The sequence below is a fragment of the Malaclemys terrapin genome, chromosome 12, assembly GCF_027887155.1.
Source record: "Malaclemys terrapin pileata isolate rMalTer1 chromosome 12, rMalTer1.hap1, whole genome shotgun sequence".
NCBI lineage: Eukaryota > Metazoa > Chordata > Testudines > Emydidae > Malaclemys > Malaclemys terrapin.
In genome coordinates, this window is record NC_071516.1 from 32,957,113 (window position 1) to 32,982,249 (window position 25,137).

The 25,137-nt window shown below is 48.5% G+C and overlaps 1 protein-coding gene across 2 annotated transcripts in view; it reads left to right on the forward strand.

Moving 5' to 3' along the window:
* Window positions 1-24,474, forward strand: part of MMP24 (matrix metallopeptidase 24) — a 154,998-nt gene extending 130,524 nt beyond the window's left edge. For both annotated transcript variants that reach the window (XM_054045539.1, XM_054045540.1), the window contains exons 6-9: window positions 3,713-3,927; window positions 6,528-6,666; window positions 20,805-21,071; window positions 23,322-24,474. In XM_054045539.1, the coding sequence (XP_053901514.1) occupies window positions 3,713-3,927; window positions 6,528-6,666; window positions 20,805-21,071; window positions 23,322-23,659 (959 nt within the window). In that variant the 3' untranslated portion in view covers window positions 23,660-24,474. The remainder of the gene's footprint in view (window positions 1-3,712; window positions 3,928-6,527; window positions 6,667-20,804; window positions 21,072-23,321) is intronic.
* The last annotated feature ends 663 nt before the right edge of the window (window positions 24,475-25,137 follow it).

Sequence of the window (25,137 nt, forward strand, 5' to 3'; positions counted from 1 at the left end):
ATTGCAGTGTAGACGTTCGGGCTTGGGCTGAAGCACAGACTCTAGGTCCCTGCGTGGTGGGAGGTTTGCAGAGCTTGCACTGCAGACTGACCCCGAATCGCAATTAAACAGCCCCTTAGCCTGGTCAGCTGGCACAAGCAAGCTGCGGGTGTCTAATTGCAGGGTAGACAGACCCTATGTGGCCTTGGAGCAAAACTGCAAAGAGGAGCTAGCCAGACACTCCAGCCAGTAGGAACAGAAGCAGCCAAAGCAGGGACCTTTTTCACCTCTGAACATTCCAGTCAAACCTGTAGAAAGTTCTGACTCTGCCCTGTGCTGATAAGTTGTTTGCTCCAATCCTCCCTGTCTCTCCTCAGTCCCTTCACCTCAGATTCACTCCACACCTGTCCTTACACTCTTCTGCCCCATCCCCCTCACCTCCCTTCTCTTTCCATTTAGCTGATCCCCTCCTAAGTAACTCCCCCCACGAAAAAAAATGTGGAAGTACGGTATTGTTGGTTGTCCACAGAAATGGCAGAATTGAAGGAGAAAACAGACTTCTAGTGGAGAAGGCCTGCAAGGTCATGGGACTCCCCTCAGAGCTGTTAGCAGCAAGGGAGTAGGGGTGGGTGCTGGGAGTGAGTTAGGGCTGTGGGTTTGCTGAGAGGTGAGTTAGGGCTGTGGGTTTGCTGAGAGGATTTATTGGTGGGGCAGGATGGGACACTAAGAATCCCTCAGTGCCAACTGGCAAAGAATTCCCTGTTTTGTAACAGGAACTAGGGTTACCATATTTTGTGCCTCCAAAAGGAGGACACTCCACGGGGCCCTGGCCCCACCCCCAGCCCCGCCCCCTCCCCCGCCCCAACTCCGCCCCCTCCCCAAAGTCTCCGCCCCCTCCCCTGCTTCCCGCGAACATTTAATTCGCGGGAAGCCTGGGCAGGTAAGGGGGTGTGTGGGGGGAGGAGGTGCGGCCCAGGCTGGCCCCCCCCGGCGGCTCCAGCCTGGGTCGGCTCGGGCCCTGGGGTGCCGGCCCTGGCCCCCGGCCGACCACCCCCGGCCCGCCCAGCACTGCCGGCCGGCCCCCGGCGGCCCAGCACACCCCCCGGCTCCCGGCCCCGGCGGCCCAGCGCACCCCCCCGGATCCCGGCCCCGGCGGCCCAGCGCACCCCCCCGGCGGCCCGACCCCGCGGCCCAGCGCACCCCCCCGGCGGCCCGGCTCCCGGCCCGACCCCCCGGCTCCCGGCCCCGCGGCCCAACGCACCCCTCCGGCGGCCCGGCTCCCGGCCCGACCTCCCGGCCCCGCGGCCCAGCGCACCCCCCCGGCGGCCCGACCCCGCTGCCCAGCGCACCCCCCCCGGCGGCCTGGCTCCCGGCCCCGCGGCCCAGCGCACCCCCCAGCGGCCCGGCTCCCGGCCCCGCGGCCCAGCGCACCCCCCCGGCGGCCCGGCTCCCGGCCCGACCCCCCGGCTCCCGGCCCCGCGGCCCAGCACACCCCCTCGGCGGCCCGACCCCGAGGCCCCGGCCCGGCTCCCGGCCCGGCACCGCGCGCCCGGCACCGCGACCCCGGCCCAGCCCTCCCTCCCGATTTTCCCGGACATGCCCGGCTTTTGGGGGATTTCCCCCCGGACGGGGATTTGAGCCCCCAAAAGCCGGACATGTCCGGGAAAATCCGGACGTATGGTAACCCTACAGGAACTCCTATCAGGCCTGAATGTGACACTTTATACCTCGGGGGAAGCGCCGTGTAACCCCCATATTCATCATTTGTTCATAAATCTAGTTCTTTTCTTTAAAACAAAACAAGACAAAAATCACACAAAATGGGACAGAAAAATATAGCAAAGACGGATGCAACTTCTGCCGCTGGTGCTCTCCTTCACTTCCAGCCTTTCTGCTGGGAAATTACAGGCCTGGCTCATGGTTTTATTAGCCATTCCAAGATCTGACAAATGTTCACCAGCATCAGGGAGTTTAAAGCATTGCTTTTAGCTGCCTTTCTGGTCCTATGCTTACAGCAGTATTGCAAAGGGTGGAGTCTGCTTGGTGCCTAAGCCTATTGCTTATTAGACAGCTGCCCAAAAGATAATGTCAGTACCCAGGAGAAATAAGGTGAGGGGAAAAAATGATACACAAGGGAGGAGATGAGAGCAGGCACCTTAGGCACATGCCTTAGGTGTTGTTCAGGAGTTAATCTCTGGAGGGGGTGATGCCATCTGATTCCCTCTCTATGGCCTGCTCAGGATGTCCTTCCAGATCAGGGCAACACAGACCCATTGGCATCATGGTGGATGCTGGGGTCCCTCCCAGGAGACAATCTGCTAGGGACAGCAACAGCCATGATGACGAAGTTCACTCCCAGTCTGCCCGCCCCACTGGCTCTTTAAGTGACCCCCACATAAGCACTGTCTAGCTGGGGGTGGCAGCCTCAGCCTATTAAAATTAACCAGGCAAAACACATTTGGGGGTTTCCAGCTATAAGCATTTCCAGAATCCAACCCACCCCAAGGTCTAGGAGCTTTCAGCTTGTTGTTATGCCAACTGGAGACCTTGCCAGGAGCATGGCAGATCCTTTATCACAGCCCTTTTCACTTCATCCAGCTGGTACCAGTTTTTCCTCTCGCTTTTAACAACATTTCTATCTAACAGGCTCAGAAGGATGTTTATGGCCTTGTACAGTTTAGGGTACAGGTCTCCACACAGCAATGAGCTCATTGTATATCTTTACAGCATGTAATGTTTCTGCGTGTTTGTGCCGTCATTTGGTCAGATCACAAAAATGCTCAAACTGGAAACCTTCTATGAAAGGCAGTGGCAGTGGCGTCACTTTTCTGACCAGTTCCCCAGACTGGTCATTAAGGACAGTGTTGGGCGGGAGCTGCCATAATTTGAATTAGTCCTGATCATGTACGTCCATTAGCGATCCCAGGGTATTTTTCTGCAAGCAGGGGTGTTAAACCCAATAGCCTGGCTAAACTGAACTGGGGTAATTGCATTCTGCATCCCTTGCCATTTCCATTGGCTACTGTATTATTTTTCACCTCCTGACTTCAGCTGTTCTGTGGTGCCATTAAACAGCTATTGCCTCTCCCCCCAGCAGGAGTAGCAGTGGGTGTTATTATTTCAGATTCCTTCTTGCTTATCTCCCATACTCCTTGCATCTGTGAACAGACACTTCAATACATTAACTCATGTTAAATTCTTATTGTTTCAGAATAGCTCTGACTTTTCTCCTGTTACTCTTCCTGGAAGCACCAGTCCTACAGTTCAAGTTAGGTGAATGCTCCCCTCCTCCAGCTCTTCTATGTCTGGCAACTGCTGCTTATGTCTGTGCAATGTGTAAGGGCAGGTCTACAGTGCCACTTAAGTCGAAAAAGACCCCCCCCCCCCAAGTGACACAAGTTACAGCGACCTAAGCGCTGTCCGCACCGGCACTATGTCAGCAGGAGACACTCTCCCACCGACATAGCTTCCACCTCTTGCGGATGTGGAGTAATTCTGCTGCCGGGACAGTGCTCTCCGTCAGCATAGAGTGTCTTCACCAGACACGCTACAGCGGCACAGCTGTGCCGATGCAGCGCTTCTAGCATAGACCTGCCCTAAGGAATGAGTGAGAGATTTCTGGTGAGTCCCTGGACAGGAATATTTGATCAATGTGTTGGCTTTCAAATGTCCTAGGACTAAAAACAGGCATTCCAACTGGTCACCTTCTAATCAGTTTTCTTTTCTTTTTTAGGTCCACCTGCTGAGCCACTGGAGCCCACCAGACCTTTACCAACTCTTCCTGTGCGCAGGATTCATTCCCCTTCGGAAAGGAAACATGAAAGACAGCCAAGACCCCCCAGGCCACCTTTAGGTGATAGGCCATCAACTCCAGGCATGAAACCCAACATCTGTGATGGCAACTTTAACACTGTGGCTCTGTTCAGAGGAGAAATGTTTGTTTTCAAGGTACTAAATCTGTCTTACCAATGATGTTTTCTTTAAGTTTTATATCCTGGAAAAGAATAATACGTGTAAATAATTACACATTATCAGCTATTTTATGGTACCACTTTGCTCTACTGAAAACAGTTCTATTATGTGTAACTGACATAATCAATGAGCATGAGAATTTTGAAAGGAAAGTTTTAGCAGATTCGAAAATACTTTACTAACACTTGGCATGGTGCCTAAGGAGAAGGGCATAAATGAAAGAGTGTTCTTTGTGATGTTCATATCTTGTTTTGCCTTCAGAATTACCTTCAATCCTTGACAAAAAATAAACCAGGTTCTGTTTAATGTTTTTAAAGCAAAAATATCAGATAGCAGACTCTTCTAAACAGCCATGCAACCTACAGTTGAGAAGCACCCTTCTTTCACTAATTCATTGTTCAATGGCATTCTTCCTACATAGCAGATGTAATCATGAAGCTATATTAACAAATCTGTATCTAGAATACATCAGCATTTTGATGATATCTTACTTTACTACTACTTAGCTCTTTTCATCAGTAGAACTGCAAGTACTTTACAAAGGAGGTCAGTTTCATTATACCCCGTTTTATACGTGGGGAAACAGGCATAGAGAAGCTCCATGACTTGCCCAAGGTCAGCCGGCAGACCAGTGGCAGAACCAGGAATACAACACAGATCTTCTGAGTCCTAGTCCAGTACTGTATTGACTAGACCACATTGCCTCCCTGAGCACATTACCTAGCACTACTCTGAGAAGGCTGGAGGGACTGATAAAGCAAGGAAGGGGCCTCTCTAAAAACACTGCAATTTTTTGTCTAGAGTGGGTATATAACCTGCTGGTTTCTGTGGGCATAAGCATATTCTGAGAACAGCGAACAGATCAGACCTGGCAGGGGAGACATGGGGGAGAATGCCTAGTTTGAGGATCCTGATGAGGCCTAGATGTGAGTCAGCCACCAAGAAGCTCAATAGTGTCAGTACTTAAGTGGGGAAATGCATGTCCACTGCTGCAAATTTAGGCACCATGGGGACTTTACCAGCAGGAATTCAGGGCTAGGCAGTGGTTTGGGGGATCTAAATTTTGGATATAGGTGCTTAAAGTGGCAACTAGTAGCATACTCTCCTTTGTGGATCTAGCTCTTAGAGTTGGGTTAGATCCTAAAGCTCAAATATTTGTTATGGAAGTGCCAGTCTCAGTGTCATTGTTAAGGTTGAGTTCCTTTTTATACTTAAAGAAAGGATTCAGCCTTTTTATTTATATGAAAAATATGGCAAGTCCTCTGGGAGAAGAGAATGAATTTTCTGAGAATTTACAAGTATTATACATCCATTAATTATTAGATGTTATTAGTTAAATTGGAGAAGATGGGATTAATATGAGAATTGAAAGGTGGATAAGGAACTAGTTAAAGGGGAGAGTACAATGGGTCATGCTGAAAGGTGAACTGTCAGGCTGGAGGGAGGTCACTAATGGAGTTCCTCAGGGATCAGTCTTGGGACCAATCTTATTTAACATTTTTAGTACTAATTGTGGCACAAACAGTGTGAGTGTGTTAATAAAATTTGTGGATGTCGTAAAGTTGGGAGGTATTGCCAGTATGGGGGAGGATCAGAATATCATACAAGAAGATCAGGAGGATCTTGAAAACTGGAGTAATAGAAATGGTATGGTTTCAGAGTGGTAGCCGTGTTAGTCTGTATCAGCAAAAACAACGAGGAGTCCTTGTGGCACCTTAGAGACTAACAAATTTATTTGAGCATAAGCTTTCGTGGGCTAAAACCCACTTCATCAGATGACTGGAAAATACAGTAGGCAGGTATAAATATACAGCGTATGAAAAGATGGGAGTTGCCTTACCAAGTGGGGGGGGTCAGTGCTAAGGAGCCAATTCAGTTAAGGTGGAAGTGGGCTATTCTCAATAGTTGACAAGAAGGGAGGAAAAATCACTTTTGTAGTGCTAACAAGTTCAGTGTAATCAAGGTGACCCATTTCATACAGTTGAGAAGAAGGTGTGAGTATCAGCAGAGGGAAAATTAGTTTTTGTAGTGACCCATCCACTCCCAGTCTTTATTCAGGCCTGACATCAAATTAGGTCACTACAAAAACTAATTTTCCCCCTGCTGATACTCACACCTTCTTGTCAGCTGTTTGAAATGGGCCACCTTGATTACACTGAACTCATTAGCACTACAAAAGTGATTTTTCCTCCCTTCTTGTCAACTGTTGAGAATAGCCCACTTCCACCCAATGAACGACCCAAATTAGGAGAACATAGTCCCCCCCAAGATGTTTGTAACCACCTGTAGTAACACATCATAAAGTCACACACACACACACATACACACACACACATATACATTAAAGGATAGTAATGATTAGTACCAGTTCCTAATCTGTTATAATGCTAAGAGAAAGCATCTTCCTATAAATTTAGCCAAATCTGGTTGGAATGCAGTCATTGCTCAAGATCAGTGCGACTACACAGAGCTCAAGTTCATCATTATGGCATCTGGGGGCATTTCATGCTCTAATTAGTGGTTGAATGCAGGGTATAAAAGTTCGGACACTCCAAGAGCCCTTTTTCTCTTCCTAGGATCGTTGGTTTTGGCGTCTGCGCAACAACCGAGTGCAGGAGGGGTATCCCATGCAGATTGAACAGTTCTGGAAAGGCCTTCCTGCAAAGATTGATGCTGCCTATGAGAGATCTGATGGGAAATTCGTTTTCTTTAAAGGTAGAGTATGTTTACAATACAATTTTGCATCACTGTTCTAATCACTCTTTCCGCAGCAAGCTTTGAGAAATGGGATTTTTGCTTGTCTGTTGTAGCATTGTATTGGTTGGAACTGTATCTCATGTTGGAACCATTTGTGGAAATCCACAAAGAAAGGTAACTGAACTCCTCACAAACCCTCACTTCTAATTACTCAGAGTCAGATGTCAAAAGGTATTTGGGCGCTTAAAGATGCACCTACGTGTCTAGTAGGATTTTCACAAGCACTGTGGCCTAGATCCATAAAGGCACTTGGGGCCCTTACTGCCGCTGTAGGCACCAGGTCCTCAAAACCCTGCTCAGCTGTGGCCTAACCCTGCCGGTGTCTAAATCCTCAGAGATGCCTAAGTCTCTGCTAGTGGGGATATGCAAAATTGCCTAAGTCCTGATGCTCCTGAGTTGCTTGGTGCCCTAGCTTATGCCTAAGCCCTGGTGGGATTCTCAAAATAGGCATTCCCCTAGCTGCCTTTTGTACAGAGCCTGATCCAGTAGGCAGAAGTCCTAGGGGGCTAGCGGACTAGTGTTCAGTATCCCCCAAACCCCAGTGGCTACAGCATTCCCATGCGAAGTGGGAGACCCAGGTTTGTATCCCTACTCTACCTGAGTTGGAACAGGGATTTGAACCCACAGCTCTTACATGAAAGGCTAGTAGGTCCATTAGGGGGCTTCTCTCAATCTCTTGTTGAAGCCGTCGCACTTTGTATAAAGATTTATTGGCATGGGGACTTGAACCCACTGTCACGTGACCCTCCCACAGGTAGGTGAGTGCTCTGAGCGCGAGGCTATGGAGTCAGTCGCTCACTTGCTCAGTGAATATTTAATTAGTTATACAAAGTGGAACAACTTCAACAGGACTGCTTGAGAGAGACCCATGCAAGACACTCTACGCTGAGGTTCAAATCAGGCAGAGCAGCAGTTTGGACCTGGGACTCCCACATTCTGGGAGTGTGCTCTAGTTATTGGCTATAAGGGCGTGAGGTTGTCTGTCTCTCACAGCTGCTAGGACACAGGCTACCTAAATGGCTGACCTGGCTTAAGTGCCTGATGGCTGAGAATCCTGACCAGAGAGAGGTGCCTAACTACCTTGGAGGGTATCATGGCTTCACAGGGTCTGGTCTATGCCCCAGCCTGTAGTCAGTCCCTTGGGAGTGACCCCTTTAGTGTGCTGGTCCACACAGTTCCACAGGCCAGGCCCGTGGCCTCCAAAACTGGGCCTTCAGGTGCCAGAAATCTCTATGGCCTCCTGCAGTGAGTCCAGCCAAGCCAGACACTGTGGGAGGCTTGTTCTTACCCTTTGCAATGCCAGGCAGCTTTGTCAAACAAGATAACAATTGTTAGTGTCCTGGCCTACAGAATCTGAAAGTCATTAGGTTACCACAGAGAAGCAAAGGTTAAGACAGAGTTCAGACTGGCCAACACCAGGGCCCTTGGGCCGTGCTACCATAGGAACCAATTTTCCTTCCTCTCTCTGGGCTTTTCTACACTTCAAACACCACAGCAGCATAGCTGCACCACTGCAGCACTTCACTGTTGGCATTACTTACACCGAAGGGGGGGGGGTCTCCTGTCAGCGTAGACAATCCACCTCCCCAAGAGCCAATAGTTAGGAATTCTTCCATCGACCTTAGCACTGGCCACACAGGGACTTAGGCTGGCTTAACTCTGCTGCTCAGAGGTGTGGATTTTTCACACCCCTGACCAACATGTTCCAGTGTAGACCAAAGGTCTGACTCTGTCCCTCCCTTTGTCTGTCAGTCCCAGGAGCAAGCCCCTGTGTCTGTGTCTGTGTGAGCTCACAGAGCCTGACACCTTTCCCCTTTGTTCTCCAGCTAGGGGGCCTTTGCTCTGCTTCCTGGCGGGGGGGGGGGGGGGGGGAAGAAATCTCCTCCTCTTGGCTGTTGGTCATTAGGTATGAAAGTCCTGGCCATTAGGTCTCCATTGTCTTGGCAGGGATCCTCCATTCACACGCATAGAGTCTGTTCAGTTTGGTAATGATTGAGGCTGTTAGGAGTCAAACATTCGGTCCCTTCCCTTTATGGTCAGTACACTGAAGTGCAAAGCCTAGAGGAAAACAGAGGTACACGCAGGAATCATAAAAATACCATCATGACAGGTTTCAGAGTAGCAGCCGTGTTAGTCTGTATCCGTAAAAAGAACAGGAGTACTTGTGGCACCTTAGAGACTAACAAATTTATTAGAGCATAAGCTTTCGTGGACTACAGCCCATTTCTTCGGATGCAGTGGGCTGTAGTCCACGAAAGCTTATGCTCTAATAAATTTGTTAGTCTCTAAGGTGCCACAAGTACTCCTGTTTTTTTAAAAAATACCATCAAAATTCCCACATTAGTCACAGATGGGCAGGGCTTAGGCCTCGCCCCTCTCCACAGCATGTCCCACCGCTCAGCATGCTGGCTTCTGTGAATCTCTTTCTTAGGCCCCTAACTTCCCCATACAATGCCTGCGGTCCAGGGTGCCTAGGACTTAGTCCTCTTTGTGGAGCTAACCCCATGGCACTAACTCCCACTGAAGTCATGAAATCAATGGAATTGGGCAATTAAGCACTACAATACCCACCTGCTGAAGTGAAAAAACAGATTGACAGAGCCAGACGAGTACCCAGAAGTCACCTCCTACAAGACAGGCCCAACAAAGAAAATAACAGAACACCACTAGCTGTCACCTTCAGCCCCCAACTAAAACCTCTCCAGCGCATCATCAGAGATCTACAACCTATCCTGAAAGATGATCCTTTACTCTCACAGATCTTGGGAGACAGACCTGTCCTCGCTTACAGACAACCCCCCAACCTAAAGCAAATACTCACCAGCAACCACACATCACTGAACAAAACCACTAACCCAGGAACCTATCCTTGTAACAAACCCCGATGCCAACTCTGTCCACATATCTATTCAAGTGACATCATCATAGGACCTAATCACATCAGCCATACCATCAGGGGCTCGTTCACCTGCACATCTACCAATGTGATATATGCCATCATGTGCCAGCAATGCCCCTCTGCCATGTACATTGGCCAAACCGGACAGTCTCTACGCAAAAGAATTAATGGACACAAATCTGACATCAGGAATCAAAATACTCAAAAACCAGTGGGAGAACACTTTAACCTGTCTGGTCATTCAGTGACAGACCTGCGGGTGGCTATATTACAACAGAAAAACTTCAAAAACAGACTCCAAAGAGAGACTGCTGAGCTAGAATTGATATGCAAACTAGACACAATCAACTCCGGTTTGAATAAGGACTGGGAATGGCTGAGCCATTACAAACATTGACTCTATCTCCCCTTGTAAGTACTCTCACACTTCTTATCAAACTGTCTGTACTCAGCTAGCTTGATTATCACTTCAAAAGATTTTTTTCTCTTAATTAATTGGCCTCTCAGAGTTGGTAAGACAACTCCCACTGTTTATGCTCTCTGTATGTGTGTATATATATCTCCTCAATATATGTTCCATTCTATATGCATCCGAAGAAGTGGGCTGTAGTCCACGAAAGCTTATGCTCTAATAAATTTGTTAGTCTCTAAGGTGCCACAAGTACTCCTGTTCTTCTTTTTGCGGATACAGACTAACACGGCTGTTACTCTGAAATAAGCACTTTTTAAAATCCAAGTAGGCACCTATCTGTATCTTTAGACAACTACCTCCCTTTAAAAATCTGGCCTTACCGACTTCACTCCTGATCTCAGGGAAATGAGGGGAGGATTTGGCCCAGAGGTGACCATCTCTAGATGGAAAGTGATTGCTGAATAGAATTAATTGTAAAACCAAACATACAGCAGTGCCACCAGTACAGTAGACAGGCTTCACCATGTTTTATGCCTGTGTAGTCTGGCGTGGATCTCGGCGTAAATGGCAAATAAAGTGATTCTGGACGGCATGCAGGGACAGGTGGGAGCCACATAATTGATGATTGTACAGAGTCCGAGGAACATGAGATTGGCAAGTCCATTCAATCACATCTTGCTCACTGCAATATTCCATTATAAATGTAATTTTGACACATCCTTACAAGCTCTTTTTAGCCTGAAGATAGAGGAGAATGTCTTTGAATTCTTGAGGCAAACCTGACGATCCACTTATAAATTATTGGACTTCGAAAAAGACTCGTGTTTCTCACTTGTCAAAAATTGTTCCCACAATCCCTTTTTCATTCAAAAGTCAAAAACAGATTTTTTTCTATAAAACTCAAGTTTTACCAACTGGGCCTTAGTGAGAATTTTAACATATGGACCCCTCTTGTGAATAATGGCTTAAAGCTTTTAAAGTTACTCAGAGTCATATTCCTTACTGTTTTGAGTGCCAGCAGGTGCCCTGCAGAGATTACAGTGATTCTAAGAAACCTTAAATCTACTTCAAATTCTACCTAATCTAAGTCTTCATTTAAAAAAAAAATCACCAGCAATTTTTCTCATGAAGATTCTCCACAATGTAAACCAATGACTAGGATTGTTGGTCAGTACAGTTGGTCAAACTGTTTATAGTGAATCATTTATCCAACCCATTTATTCCCACAAATGTTCTGTGAACAAAACAGAATTTTTAGGACTCTCTATTTGTAAATGTTTGTCAAATCATGTGTGTGTATTAATCACAGTTTATGGACTGTCCATTAATTGAGCCACTACACTTATTTGTTATCCCTATATATTACATATGATTGGTCACCCAAGTCACATGGTATTGTTTCTGTTTCCTAACTGGATGACTGAGGCTTTATAAAGGAGAGTTTATAAAGGAATCTTTGGTTCTCAACAGGAAAGGAAGGGGAGGGAGCAGGAGATAAATAGACCTAAGGAATTCTAGGACATTTAATTTTTTCCTGTCCCATTCTGCACAACCCAAGAGCATTATATTTGGCTCCTTATGTGGACCCCAGATGTAATAATAATTGGCTTCCTTCCTAACTGGGGGAACAAGAAAGAAATCTTGCGGCCTTTTCTATAGCGCTCATTGCTGTCGTATCTAAGCCTGACAAATATTAATGTGTTATCTTTGCAGCAACCCTATTATATAGGGAGAGCTTCACAGACCAGGAACTGAGGCATTGGGAGATTATGGCCAAAATTTTCAAGAGCCTCCAGTAATTTTAGATGCTCCAGTTATATAATGAGTGAGCAAGCAAGAGAATGATTCTAAAGCCTGATGGTCAGAGCACTCCCCAAGAAGTGGGAGATTCACGGTCCAGCCCCCCTGCTCTAAGGTATCTTTATTTAACCCAAAGTGGAACAGCTTCAAGAAGAGAGACTGAGGATACTGCACATCAGAATATCTCACAACCCAGTGGTTAGGGCCTGCATCTCAGAGGTAACAGCTCCCTGTTCAAATCCCTTCTCCCCCTCAGATAGAGGGGAAACTTGAACTGAGGGTCTCCCACCTCCTGGAGGAGTTCCCTACCCACTGGCTAAAAGTTACAGGGAGCTCCTTTCCCACCCTCTGCTCTGAGGCTGGCCCCACAGGTGAGTTAGGTGGAGGAACATCTATCTTCCCCCACTCTGTGCATCACACTGGAGCTTAGGCATCCGGGTGCCTAGAGGGAGCCAGCAGCGTGCATATCCAGAGCCAGGAACATAGGTGCCTAGGCGACCTTTACAATAGAAACGTAGGTGCTGAGTGATTTTAGGTGCCTGCTGACTTCGGCAGCGGCAGCTGAGTGGGGATTTTGTGAATACCACTGGAGCCTAAATTTGGGAGTGTAGAGGTCTAATGTGGCAGTTAGGTGCCAAAGTCCCTTTGTGAATCTAGTCCTAGCCCTAGCTAACTGACCCCACCGCACATGCGGGGAGGTAGGGCAGGACTTTTTTATGCCATTTTCTCACCCTACCTCACAGGGGTGTTTTGAATATAAATTCATTCATGTTTGTTAGGACTAACACAGAAACAAAGTGACATTCCCAAGGCCATGGAATCTGGCAAAGCTACAGTTCAAATTCAGGGCCTGCAGCCTTCCAGCCCTGAGTTCATCCCTTCCTGCCAGTTGGGCTGAGCCTTCCCAGCTCCCATTAACTGCAGCTGCTGTGAGCGCTCAGCACTTCAACAACATGTTCAAGTCCTTCTTGTGGGATCCCGGTAACGAGCCCAGAATCTCATGACGCAGATTACAGGTCCCCGTCAAAACAGGGGGGTATATACCTGTGTGTGTGTGTGTGTGTGTGTGAGAGAGAGAGAGAGAGAGACACACACACATCATGTGTGTGAGACAGAGAGAGACAGAGACATGGGTGTGTGTGTGTGAGAGAGAGAGAGAGTGTGTGTGTGTGTGTGTGAGAGAGACACATCATGTGTGTGAGACAGAGAGAGACAGAGATAGTGGGTGTGTGTGTGAGAGAGAGATAGTGTGTGTGTGTGTGTGTGTGAGAGAGAGAGAGAGACACACACATCATGTGTGTGAGACAGAGAGAGACAGAGACAGTGGGTGTGTGTGAGAGAGAGTGTGTGTGTTGGAGGTGCGGCACTCAGCAGTCTGAAGGCTCATTCAGACAACAGGAGCCGCCAGCAGCTTCTCCGTCTCCCTCCTGACCCCTGGCCCCTCGCCCCAGCCCAGCAGAGATAGGGTACATGGGCGGGGAGGCAGGGGAAGGGGGACACCCTGACATCAGCGCCCCCTTCCTCCCCTCCCCCGGGTCTGCACAGCAAACAGGAGGCTCCTGGGAGCAGCTAGCCAGGTGCGGCTCCAAGGCAGGTGCAATGCAGCTGCAGATGGCAGCAAAGCAGCGGGGGAGGGGCACGCCTGCTCTGGAGGCGCCCCGTTTATAACGGTGCCCCAGGCTTTCGCCCCATTTGCCCGTGCCTAAGGCCAGCCCTGGAATTCAGGATGAAAAGGATCCTGGGAAGGGCATTCATTGGAATTATGTTTGGTTTTCCCCAAAGGCTGAGAGGCAGTGTCTGCCATCTATTGAAATTGCTGCTAACTGCATGAGTAATGGGGCAGGTTACCCTTGACTAAGTTTTTATTTCCTTAGGGAACAGGATGCCAAGATATCGGAGGTTTGTCTGTTGCCATCTAAATGTCCCTATAGGAGAGTCGGTTCCAGCTAGATTCAATGAGATCTTCATTGCTTCCGACTTATCCCAATTTATCTTATTGCCAGAGAATTTACCCAAATTATCTATTGCTTGTAGGATATTTGGAGTTGATTGATCAGGATTTTTAATAAATAGGAGGATGTGGTCTGCATATAGAAGGATTTTTTGTCTCCTGACTGCCTGATTCGATCCCTTGAATGGTGTTCCCTAATTAGTATGGCAAGCAGTTCTAATGTTAGATTGAACGGGATGAGGAGAGGGAGCATGCCTATCTAGTTCCCTGAAGCAAATCAAAGTGGGGGGACATTGTGCTATTTGTAAGGATATGTGAGTTGGGATTGGAATATAGCGGCTTCATCCATGAAATAAAGGATTTCCCCAACCCAAATTTATCCAGGATACAAACCAAATATCACCAGTTCACTCTGTCAAAGGCTTTCTCTAATGGTGTGAAATGATTTTATGGGAATGTCTAGAAGGTTGATGGAATGCCACAACATTAATCAATTGACATGTGTCATCTGAACTATGCCTTTTTTTAATAAATCCCACCTGCTTGGGGTGAACCATCCCACTCTACTTTTTCAAGCCACTTTGCCAATATTTTTGAAAGTATGTTTATATCAGCATTGTTTAAAGAGATGGGTCTATGGCTGTTACACTTTGGCACATCCTTACCTAGTTTAAGTAGTACAGTAACTAGGGCTTCTCTAATAGTAGGAGATCAGGTACCTTTTTTTAAGGCATCTGTGTAAAATGTAGGGGCCAGAATTTTTCTGAAACTTTGTTAGAATTCTGTTGATAGGCCATTGGGGCCGGGAGTCTTGCCCGGACTCATGTCCTCCATTGCCTTGATCGTTACAAGGGAGAGGCCAGCCTGTCCTGCGGCTCTTCTGAGATTTGTGGGAGTTTTAGAGGTTTAACAGAAGTATTCAGTTCTTCTGGGTCAGGTGGTGAATCATTACTGTAAAGAGCCTGTAGAATTTCAAAAATATATCACTGATTTCTTTTTGCTTACTAATAACCTACCCTTGTTCTGACTTGTGTGATACCATTCAGGACCTTTGACCTCTCGCTTTTAATCTGTATGTGAGAATCTTGCCCACTCTCTCCCCCGACTCCCAGTATGTTTGATTCTAAAAAGAGCAAATTCAGCTTGTGCTGAAGTCAATCTGTTGATTTCATACCGAAGATTGATTAATGTTTAAAGATTTCCTTGAGAGGGGTAGTTTGCACATTTCTAAATCCATTGTTTGGTTAATTTCCGGAGCTGAGCCTGGCTAACTGCTCTTTCCTGAGTAGAAAACCATCCTGCCCCTAATAAAAGCTGTTAGTGCCTCCCATAAAGTCGAATGGGGTATCTCTGGTGTGTCGTTCATTGCAAAGAAAAACAAATTTCTGCTGTGATATAGTCTGAAAAATATTATCTTTCAAAAGAGAGGAGTTCAGTCTCCATCTCTTACAAATCCAGTTTGTCTCAGGAGGGGAAAATTGTAGTATCATTGGTGCATGATCAGAGATCCTGATAGATTTGCTTTGGTTATTAAGTACGGAGTCCATAGAAATCAGGAAGAAATCTATTTGTGAATATGTGGAAAGTGTGGAGGAAAAAAAGTAAAACCCTTCATTGTAGGACTCTGCAACAGCCATACATCTTTTAACCCCAAATCTTCTAGATAGTCTTTCTAATGCTTCTAGCATGTTATTGTGTACACTGGGGCCGGCCTGGCTTGTCTAAAAAAAGGATCCAACACCTCATTAAAAATTCCTACTGTGATGATTGATTCTAGGGGGATAGTAATTAATTTGGGGAAAAAACTTTTTAAAAAAACCCTCGGCTCATCTTTATTAGGTCCATATATATAAATTAGGGTATATAGAGAGTCAGAGATCGTAGGTTTCACCAGCAAAAATCTACCTTCCTCATCTTTATTTACATCTAGAACTTATAAATTTCAGTCATTTGTGAAACAATATTCCTACATCTTTGGTTGCTAAACACCCTTTCCCCCATCCAGCCCCTTCTAAATTTCTCTGCCTCCAAGTCATGAAGGTGGGTTTCCTGTAGGAAGATAATATCTGCTTTCAGTGTTTCTAGATGAGTGATTATTCTTTTTCTTTTTATCGGGTGATTCATCGCTTTGATGTTCCTGGAAACACAATTTATAATATTAGGCATAAGGAGTGCTTACGTCAAATATTTCTTTATCAGGTACCTGCATAGTGTCATTGCTTGGGCCACAGTTAGTTACAGATCTAGGAAAGATATGTCTGGGTTCCCTCTCACCACCCCGGAGACGTGAACGGGGAGGGGGAAACAGAGAGAGTTAGGCAGACCAGGAAAGATAAAAGATCATGTGGGTGTGACAGGGTGCTGGGCAGGTAAATTGGAGCTGGCTAGAGAAACCTGCACCAGATTGGCAAATGGGAAACAGCTGCCAGCCTAATTAGCTGGGAGCTACATACAGGCCTAGAGGAAGGAAGCCGGGGAGAGCCAGATTGGAAGGAGAACGGTAGCTCTTCCCTCCTGGGTGCAGAACCTGAGACGTCCCTAAGGCTGAACCCCAATCTGTTTATGGTGAGAAGGTGGTGGGCGCGTCCGCATGCTGTAAATAAACTGCACTGGTGATTGCTGAACCCCAGGGGCTCTGAGTGGTTTGTGAATGCAGCAGAGGCAGGAGCAAAGGGGACCCTGCTACACCCTGTTACAGTGAGAAACAGAAAAAATAAATGAAGTGATCAAAATTGACCAAAGATCACTTGAAAAATACATAATTCTTATCCAAACCGAAATAGGACCTAAATCCATGAGATTTACAAGGGGGTGACCTCATTACTCACTCCCACCACCACCCCCAAAACACCCAATTGGAGTTTAACTGGATTCCTTTTAGCTTTATAAAGAAGAAATAGTCTGATATCAAAAGAGGACGTGGTTTCTGCTCTGTTCACAACAACAACAGAAGGGGGAACAAGTCTGTAGTAGATATTTAAGAAATTTATGCAAATTGTTTAAATAATCGTATGCTAACATAACCGGCTCATTTGCAGATAAGAATTCATTAGCAGACCTGTTCTGCCGACACTTTGCCCCCTAGAGCCTTGTCCATGCTGGATTATAGTGCGAACGCCATTGCGCAAACGTTATATCAGCAATAGAAATCAACACAGCATTTCTCACAACTCATTTAACAAAAATAAAAATGAAAGAAAAGTCCCTGCACGAATGGTATTGCCAATCTCACAATAACACGGTCTCAGCAATCTGCTGAATCAGAACCAGCCCGAATCATCATTCCTGGGTTTGGGAGCTCAGATTTCTTTACAGTTGGGAATGGAAACGATTTGTCATGAAACTAAAAATTTCATTACGTTGCTTAGCTCTGGTACCTCTTACACATGTACATTTAAGGCAAATGGGTTGAATAGTTTCAGATAGGGTTACCATACGTCCGGATTTTCCTGGACATGTCCGGCTTTTGGGGGCTCAAATCCCCGTCCGGGGGGAAATCCCCCAAAAGCCGGGCATGTCCGGGAAAATCGGGAGGGAGGGCTGGGCCGGGGTCGCGGTGCCGGGCTGGGAGCCGGGCCGGGGCCGCGGGGTCGGGCCGCCGAGGGGGTGCGCTGGGCCGCGGGGCCGGGAGCCGGGGGGTCGGGCCGGGAGCCGGGCCGCCGGGGGGGTGCGCTGGGCCGCGGGGCCGGGAGCCGGGGGGTCGGGCCGGGAGCCGGGCCGGGGCCGCGGGGCCGGGCCGCCGGGGGGGTGCGCTGGGCCGCGGGGCCGGGGGGTCCGCCGGGCCGGGAGCCGGGCCGCCGGGGGGGTGCGTTGGGCCGTGGGGCCGGGAGCCGGGGGGTCGGGCCGGGAGCCGGGCCGCCGGGGGGGTGCGCTGGGCCGCGGGGTCGGGCCGCCGGGGGGGTGCGCTGGGCCGCCAGGGCCGGGATCCGGGGGGTGCGCTGGGCCGCCGGGGCCGGGAGCCGGGGGGTGTGCTGGGCCGCCGGGGGCCGGCCGGCAGTGCTGGGCGGGCCGGGGGTGGTCGGCCGGGGGCCAGGGCCGGCACCCCAGGGCCCGAGCCGACCCAGGCTGGAGCCGCCGGGGGGGGCCAGCCTGGGCCGCACCTCCTCCCCCCACACCCCCCCTTACCTGCCCAGGCTTCCCGCGAATTAAATGTTCGCGGGAAGCAGGGGAGGGGGCGGAGACTTTGGGGAGGGGGCGGAGTTGGGGCGGGGGAGGGGGCGGGGCCAGGGCCCCGTGGAGTGTCCTCCTTTTGGAGGCACAAAATATGGTAACCCTAGTTTCAGATTTACTATAAACCCAGAATCTAGGAGATTAGCTGGGGATGGAGCAAAGTAAAATCACTGGGGGAAGAGGAGGGGTTGGAAAAGGTACCAGGAAAGAGAGGCCTCAGACAGAAAACAAACACACACTGCTCAGTTGAGCCCTGCTGCTGATCCACAGGCGTAAGGCATCCCCAGGCCCAGTGCAGCACTTTGCTTGGAGTCAGGATCTCGAAGGGGGATGTGCTTCCGGTGCACTGGAATTGTGGGAGGGGCAGATGCGCCTGGTGGACTGGAATCATGGAGGGGGCGTTGCTCCCAGTGCACTGGAATCGGGGGGAGGGCGGGCTGTTGTTCCTGGTGCACTGGAATTGGGGGAGGGGCTGTTGCTCCTGATGCACTGGAATCATGGGGGGGATGTTACTCCCAGTGCACTGGAATCGGAGTGGGGGATGTTACTCCCAGTGCAATGGAATCATGGGGGGCGGGTGGGATGTTGCTCCCAGTACACTGGAATCATGGGGGGCAGGTAGGTGCAGACCAAGCAAGGGTATCCGCATTGTAACACTCCTGCCTGCAGCAGCTGGAGCACAGAACTGACTCTGGAGTCTGGGGGGGAAGGGAGGGCAGAAGGGTCAAAGTTCAATCAGAGACAAGAGTTTTCTCCCCACCCCTGGCCCCCGGGAGGTCAAAGAAATCAAGCAGAGGGAAGGGGAAGGGAGAAACTGAAGTGGTGCGTCTGCCCCGCACAGTTTGGCCCTCAGCTGGGAGCAGTGGCTGAGCTGGCAAAGTTGTTTTAACGCAACCCAGCTGTATCTGCTGTGGTGTCTTGTGCTCCCTTTTTCCAGCCCCTCTGAGAGCCCCACAATTCTCAGACTGTTTCTCCTGGCGCTTCCCTCTCGCAATCAATACCTTTCTCCTGTAGCGCTTTAATAGGTCTTTCCTGTGGCTGTGAAGTTATGTTCATAGTACTCACTGTGTCATCTACCGAGGAGAGTCTGTTCTCAGCTTTCTCTAGTCTCACTGCAAGTCTTGCAAGTTAGCTTGAAGTGTACTAGTAAGATTTATGATCTCGGATAATAGCTTCACATAATCTATCCACTTGAGACTTGTTTTAGCCAGTCCATAAATTCATCTAGTCTCAGAGGGGCACATCTCCCTGGTCAGCCATCCTGGCTACAAGAGGGCTGTGCAATGGCTTCTGCTTTTTAGGATTGTGTAGAAAGTCTGGAGATGGTGCAGCATCCCCAATGGCATTAAATTAGAAGCAAAGAGTGGTAGAATAATATCTAATACAAATTAGATGGAAAAAAAGCAATTCAGTTGCTGCTGGTTGTGACTGTTAGGAAAGGAGCTGTAAAGCTATGCAGCCCCAGCCCTCTAGTGGCACCTGGAAGTCTGACCATATTGTGTTACACTGTATCATTCATTTAGCCCTCTTTTTTCAAAATCGTTTAAGGGGGAAGAGTCTCAGGTGACTAGAAAGTAAGGACAGCTAAAGCAGGAGGGGGGATGGAATTCACTTCTTGTTCTCACCACAGCAGTTTGCCACTTGCCACAGAACTTGCTTGTGAGGTGGATGATGCTAGTCTTGCAGGTTCACTTTAGGAATGGACTCTGATTTCTGCATGTGACCCAACATGTCTTTTAGGATGTAGCCACCTTCTTCCTTATGCTGGCACTATGATTACCTCTCTTCCATGGTGTGTGCAGTAATGTGCCACCAGTAGGGAGAGTTGGAACCTACACGACACCCTCGCTATAATGCCCTTCATAATAATGAGAATATAATGAACCTGGTCCCTGGATCCCACCTCCAGCCCTGGGGCTGCAGCGAGGGCTGACAGATCCTCCAGCCCTGGATCTGTGGTGGGGGCTCAGAGCTGCTCCAGCCCCGTGGCTGCAGCGAGGGCTGACAGATCCTCCGGCCCGGGGCTGCGTCGGGGGCTCAGAGCTCCTCCAGCCCCTGGCTTGGATCCCGGGGGGGGTTCAGTAGAGGAAGGGTGTACTATACTTAGAGAGCACAGCAGGGGTCAGATAACTGTCTGGGAGTGAATGTAGTAATGATTAAGACAAAACACACAAAACCCCTTCACGGGAAGCAGGCAGGGTTGAATACTATTCAGCACCTGCTCCTTTAGTTGAGTGTTACCAGTTTTCAGAAAGTAATCGATGAAATGAATCATTTGTGGTGGTACTGAGCATGGTATTTGGCATATATTTGCTGACTGCTGCTGATAATGAGAATATGCTGCATGCTGTGGTCCCAAATAGTGGATCACATCTTAATGGCGAAGTGAGCCCATAGATAACTTCTCGTCCATTCACACCCGTCCAACACCCCGCTGGTGACTCTTGGTACATAACGTGTCTCAGGAATATGCTGTTGTGTCTGTAGGCTCTCTAGTGAGGTCTGTCATTCAGCGTCCTCCTGGTCGTTTATTCGGAGTGAGTCACTTTTGTCTCTTTTTGCTTTTCATCCGGCCCTCTCTCCCTTCCCCTCGGTTTCTCTCAGCTGGAAACAAGGGGAGAGCTAGCACCAGGTGACCAGCCAGCTCTCTGCAGCCCACCAACAAATGTTCTTGGGCCACCACAGGTCCACAGACCACAGTTTGGGGACGCTGCTGTAATCAGCCTGGCAAATGATTTTTCTTAAGCACTCCCCTGTTGTGTGCCTAACTTGAAGTTCACTTACAGGCCCTGAGAACATTTCAGATCCAAGTGGTTGTCTGGAGCTCAGTAAATTTATTCTTTGTTTTTTCCCCTCATTCCTAGGCGATAAATATTGGGTTTTCAAGGAAGTGACAGCAGAGCCAGGGTACCCACACGGCCTGGTGGAGCTGGGAAGCTGTCTCCCCCGGGAAGGCATCGACACAGCTTTGCGATGGGAGCCAGTAGGCAAAACCTATTTCTTCAAAGGCGACAAGTACTGGCGCTATAACGAGGACAAGAGAGCGACTGACCCAGGATACCCAAAGCCCATCACTGTGTGGAGGGGAATCCCACAGGCCCCACAAGGAGCGTTCATCAGCAAAGAAGGCTGTACGTAGAACCCATGATTGCAAGTGTTTGTCAGACTAATACCAGGTCCCCGAGCTTGGGGTTGGGATGTTTCAGATGGTTTGACTGAGCTGGAATTCAGGCCCCAGCACTCACAGTGCTGCTCTGCCATCAGTGGCCACAGAGGTTGCTAAGGGCTGGAGTCACATGCTGAGCATCACCACACCTAAGGTCTAGGTGCCTAGAAAACCACTGGGATTCAACAAGGCTGTGTTAGGTGCCTGAGTGGGGAGAGACAGGCACCTCCAAACGGGATTCATAACGGCCAGCTTGCGAGGCAGCTACTCGCCTAAACTAGCCACTGGGAGGTGCCAAGTCCAGGTGGGTGCTAAGCTCCGCCCCCTTAGAGATAGGTGTCTAAGTCCAGGCTCCAGGGAGGGGCCTCCCGCTGCTCAGGGGTCTCAGCTGCAAACCCTCTTTTGGGGCGTGGTGCCCATGCTGTTTTAGCAGGTGGGGCAGAGGGAGGAAGCACGCCACAAGTTAGGGTGCTCATGTAGGGTACGGGAGACCCGTGGTGCAAGTGCCCTCTCTGCCTGAGGGGGAATAGGCAGGATCCCAGCCCCCTGCTCTAATGACGTTTTTAAATTATGTATTCCCAGTGGAACTGCTTCAACAGGCAAGACGGAGGGCGCCCCCCTCGGGCTAGGCCACTGGCCTGAAAGGGGGCAGATCTCTGCTCAAATCCCTTCTCCCCTGCAGGGTGGAATGGAGATCTTCACATCCCAGCTGAGCACCCCGATCAGTTACAAGGGACCCCTCGCCTATGGGGGTCTTGTGTAAGTTTGCCTGGAGGGACCCGATTTGGTAGGTGAGCTTTGGGCCTGCGTATTAGATTGGGCCCCACAGACAAGTTAGGCGGAGGAACTCCTTTCTTCCCCCGCTTGGTGGAGTGCTCTGGGATGTAGGTGACCTGATGACTGCAATGTTTAGATTCAGAGGCAGAAACATAAGCACCTAAGGAACTTTTAATGCAAAAATGTAGGTGCCGAGTGAGTTTAGGCACCTACAAGGTTTGGCTACAGCTGAGCAAGGGTTTTGTGAATCCGAATGGGGCCTGATTCTGGGATTTAGGCACCTCACATGGCAGATAGGCACCTAGGTCCTTTTGTGAATCTAGCCCCAGTAACCTGTGACCCACTTCCCTGCCCCATTCAAACAAACACATACCCTCTTTTCCACGACTAAGTCACGTTATTGTATTGCAAGCTCCTTGGAACAGGGACTCTCTCTCCCTCCGTGTTTTCCCAGTGCCCAGCCCCATGGGCCCCTGCCTGGGGACTATGAGCAATATTTACTTCTCCATCCCTGGCTGCATCGAGCTGACTGTTTCTCTCCCCCCATTGATTTTCTCCTTCATCCTCCAACTCTTCTCCAGCCAACTGGGAAAGAGAAGCAGCTGGCTGGAGTGGAGTCTGTCCTCTGCAGAGGACACAGGCACCCGGCTGCAGTGGATTTCTCTCGAGATGTCAGGAAAGATCCCTGAGCTCCTACAGAGCAGTGGAGTAGGAGCCAGCTAGGAAGAGTGGGAGCTGGAATCTTCCCTGCCCTTTACCCACAGGGTGGGGAGAGAAAGACTAAGAAACGGGGGGTCGGTGGGGTGGGAAGCGTCTGGAGAGTGAAGGCTACTGCAGTCAAGGAGCAGCTGAAGGCACCAGCCTTTCAGCAACAGGAGGGAAGCTTTTGAAGCCACTGTCCGCCTGGTTAATAACCAAGGCCAAATCTTCCAACAGGTGTGCTCCAAAGAGCTGCTCCTATCCAGGGTCTTCTCCCTCACTGCCCCCTCAGAGCCATATGTATGAAACAAAATATTCTAAAAATATCAACAAACCAATATCCAAATCAGTGCAGACGCTGGGCCCCGCCAATATTGGAATGCTTTTGTAACATAGAGGAAGTCCCCGAGTGCATCAGGGCAGGCGTATTGATGCTTTAGTTGACCATAATTTGCCCCTGAAAGCTTAGATTAGAATTCCAAATAAAGGGCAAATCAGCTGCTTGGCTTTTCCTGTAAACATTTGCTCTACATTCCACTAAAATCAAGCAATTGCCTTCTGATTTCCAAATTTGCCATGGGAGGTTCCTTATGTCTGTTTTTCTTGCCCCCACAGCCTCCTACCATTAGGCAGAGAAATAATGACTGTAAGCGAAACGCCTTTCAGTTCCTCTTCGCGCCCATTTGGTTTCAAGTCTTTGAATGTTATGGTATGAAGTGATCTCTCTTTTGTCCCCTAGTTTATACCTACTTCTATAAAGGGAAGGAGTACTGGAAGTTCGATAACCAGAGGCTGAGTGTGGAGCCAGGCTACCCCAGGTCAATCCTCAAAGACTGGATGGGCTGCAACCAAAAGGAAGTTGAACAAAGCAAAGAGAGACGCTTCCCCCATGATGATGTGGATATTATGGTGACAATCAATGATGTGCCTAGCACTGTAAATGCAATTGCAGTAGTTATCCCTTGCATCTTATCTCTGTGTATCCTTGTCTTGGTATATACCATCTTCCAGTTTAAAAACAAAGAAGTGCAGCAAAACGTTACCTATTACAAACGACCTGTCCAGGAATGGGTATGACACGTTCACCTGCACATTTCAGCTCAGAGCTGCGCAAATGAGTTCCGAAGTCCATCAAACAAAACTGTTCAAGTGACTTATTATGAGTTGTGGGAGTTCTGGGACTGAAAGAAGCAGGAAATACAGAGGTGGCCTTGCAGAGTGGAGCCTCTTTCCTTCTTACTGCCTCAGTCATGTGTCTGTCTTGCTGTGCCATTCTCCACAGGCCCCCTTGTGCGTGTCAGAGACTGCAAGAGGAATTTTCTTGAAATGTTTTTCAGCTGACTTGGGAAACCTTCTTCAGTGCCCTGCCCCAGTGGTCTCTGTTAAACCCAGCATTCTCCAGTGTAGCTAACCACCTCTAAATGGACCAGGTTTTTTACAGTTGTCTCATAAATGAATTAAGATAATTAAATCTATGAAACGGGAGCAATTCAGTATCTTAAGGAGAAGACATGCTGATGCTGAATCATTCCAAAAGATCTTCTTAGTTTATTACAAGAACCAGGGAATTACCTGGATGCAATTTTCCAATACCTGCTGGTCAGATGTTTTGTACATTCATAATAATTGATGCCGTCACTCAGCACAGTGCACAAGGAGGAGGTAATTCAGTGTAGGCCAGGAGTTCAAGGAACTTTTAACTAGTAACAGCAACTCCTCAGTTGAGTTAGTCCACAAGACAAAGACCAAAACACTCCCTACTGTTAACACAGCCCTAATGCTTTTGTTTTAGGAACCTCTCATGTAATGAATATTTAAATGTCATATTACCACTATTTGAAATTCCCATCAGTCACAAACAATAAATTGTTACCAAAACAATGAACAATTTATATAAGAACTCTGCTGTATTTTATCTGAAAATTCTGGGAAAAGATGAAGTGTTGTTATAGTGGCATGTATAATCAGATTCTGAAATTTGCCTCTCAGGTTTCAAGAGAATGAAAATGCTTGTTTGGAGGGAAATCTTCATTATAGTTAGGCAAAATGGTCTGGATAAAGTAAGAACTATGCCTGTGCCTAAAACATGAAAACATATAACTTTGAAAATTATTTTTCATTTTTCACTCACCTCTTCACACTCAAGTAGCTGGCCAAAAGGTGGAATGCCAAAGGACGGTGAGAAAGCTTGTTTTCACAGGATGACTAGCACAGTTCTGAAGATGAGAGACTCAGCTAAGAGCTGGATAAATATCGGAATTTTGGGTACTGAGCTTTGACAAATCTCCTTCTCAGACAGCAGTTGTCTGTTCTTCCCTCTTGTAAATGTGAATGCTTGGGGATGTCATGTCCTAGCTAGAGCCTTCCTTAATCTGATTTTCCATGCTGGTATCCAAACAATATGTTAAATGGCTATGAAAGAAAATGAACACAGCACTTCTGTTAGCATTCCAGGTGACATTCAGCCCTGTGCAGAGAAGCCCATAGCAGACCTAGGCAACACTTACACATCACTTGTGTCATGTTTGGAGAGCTTAATTGGGATGTGAGTGGGC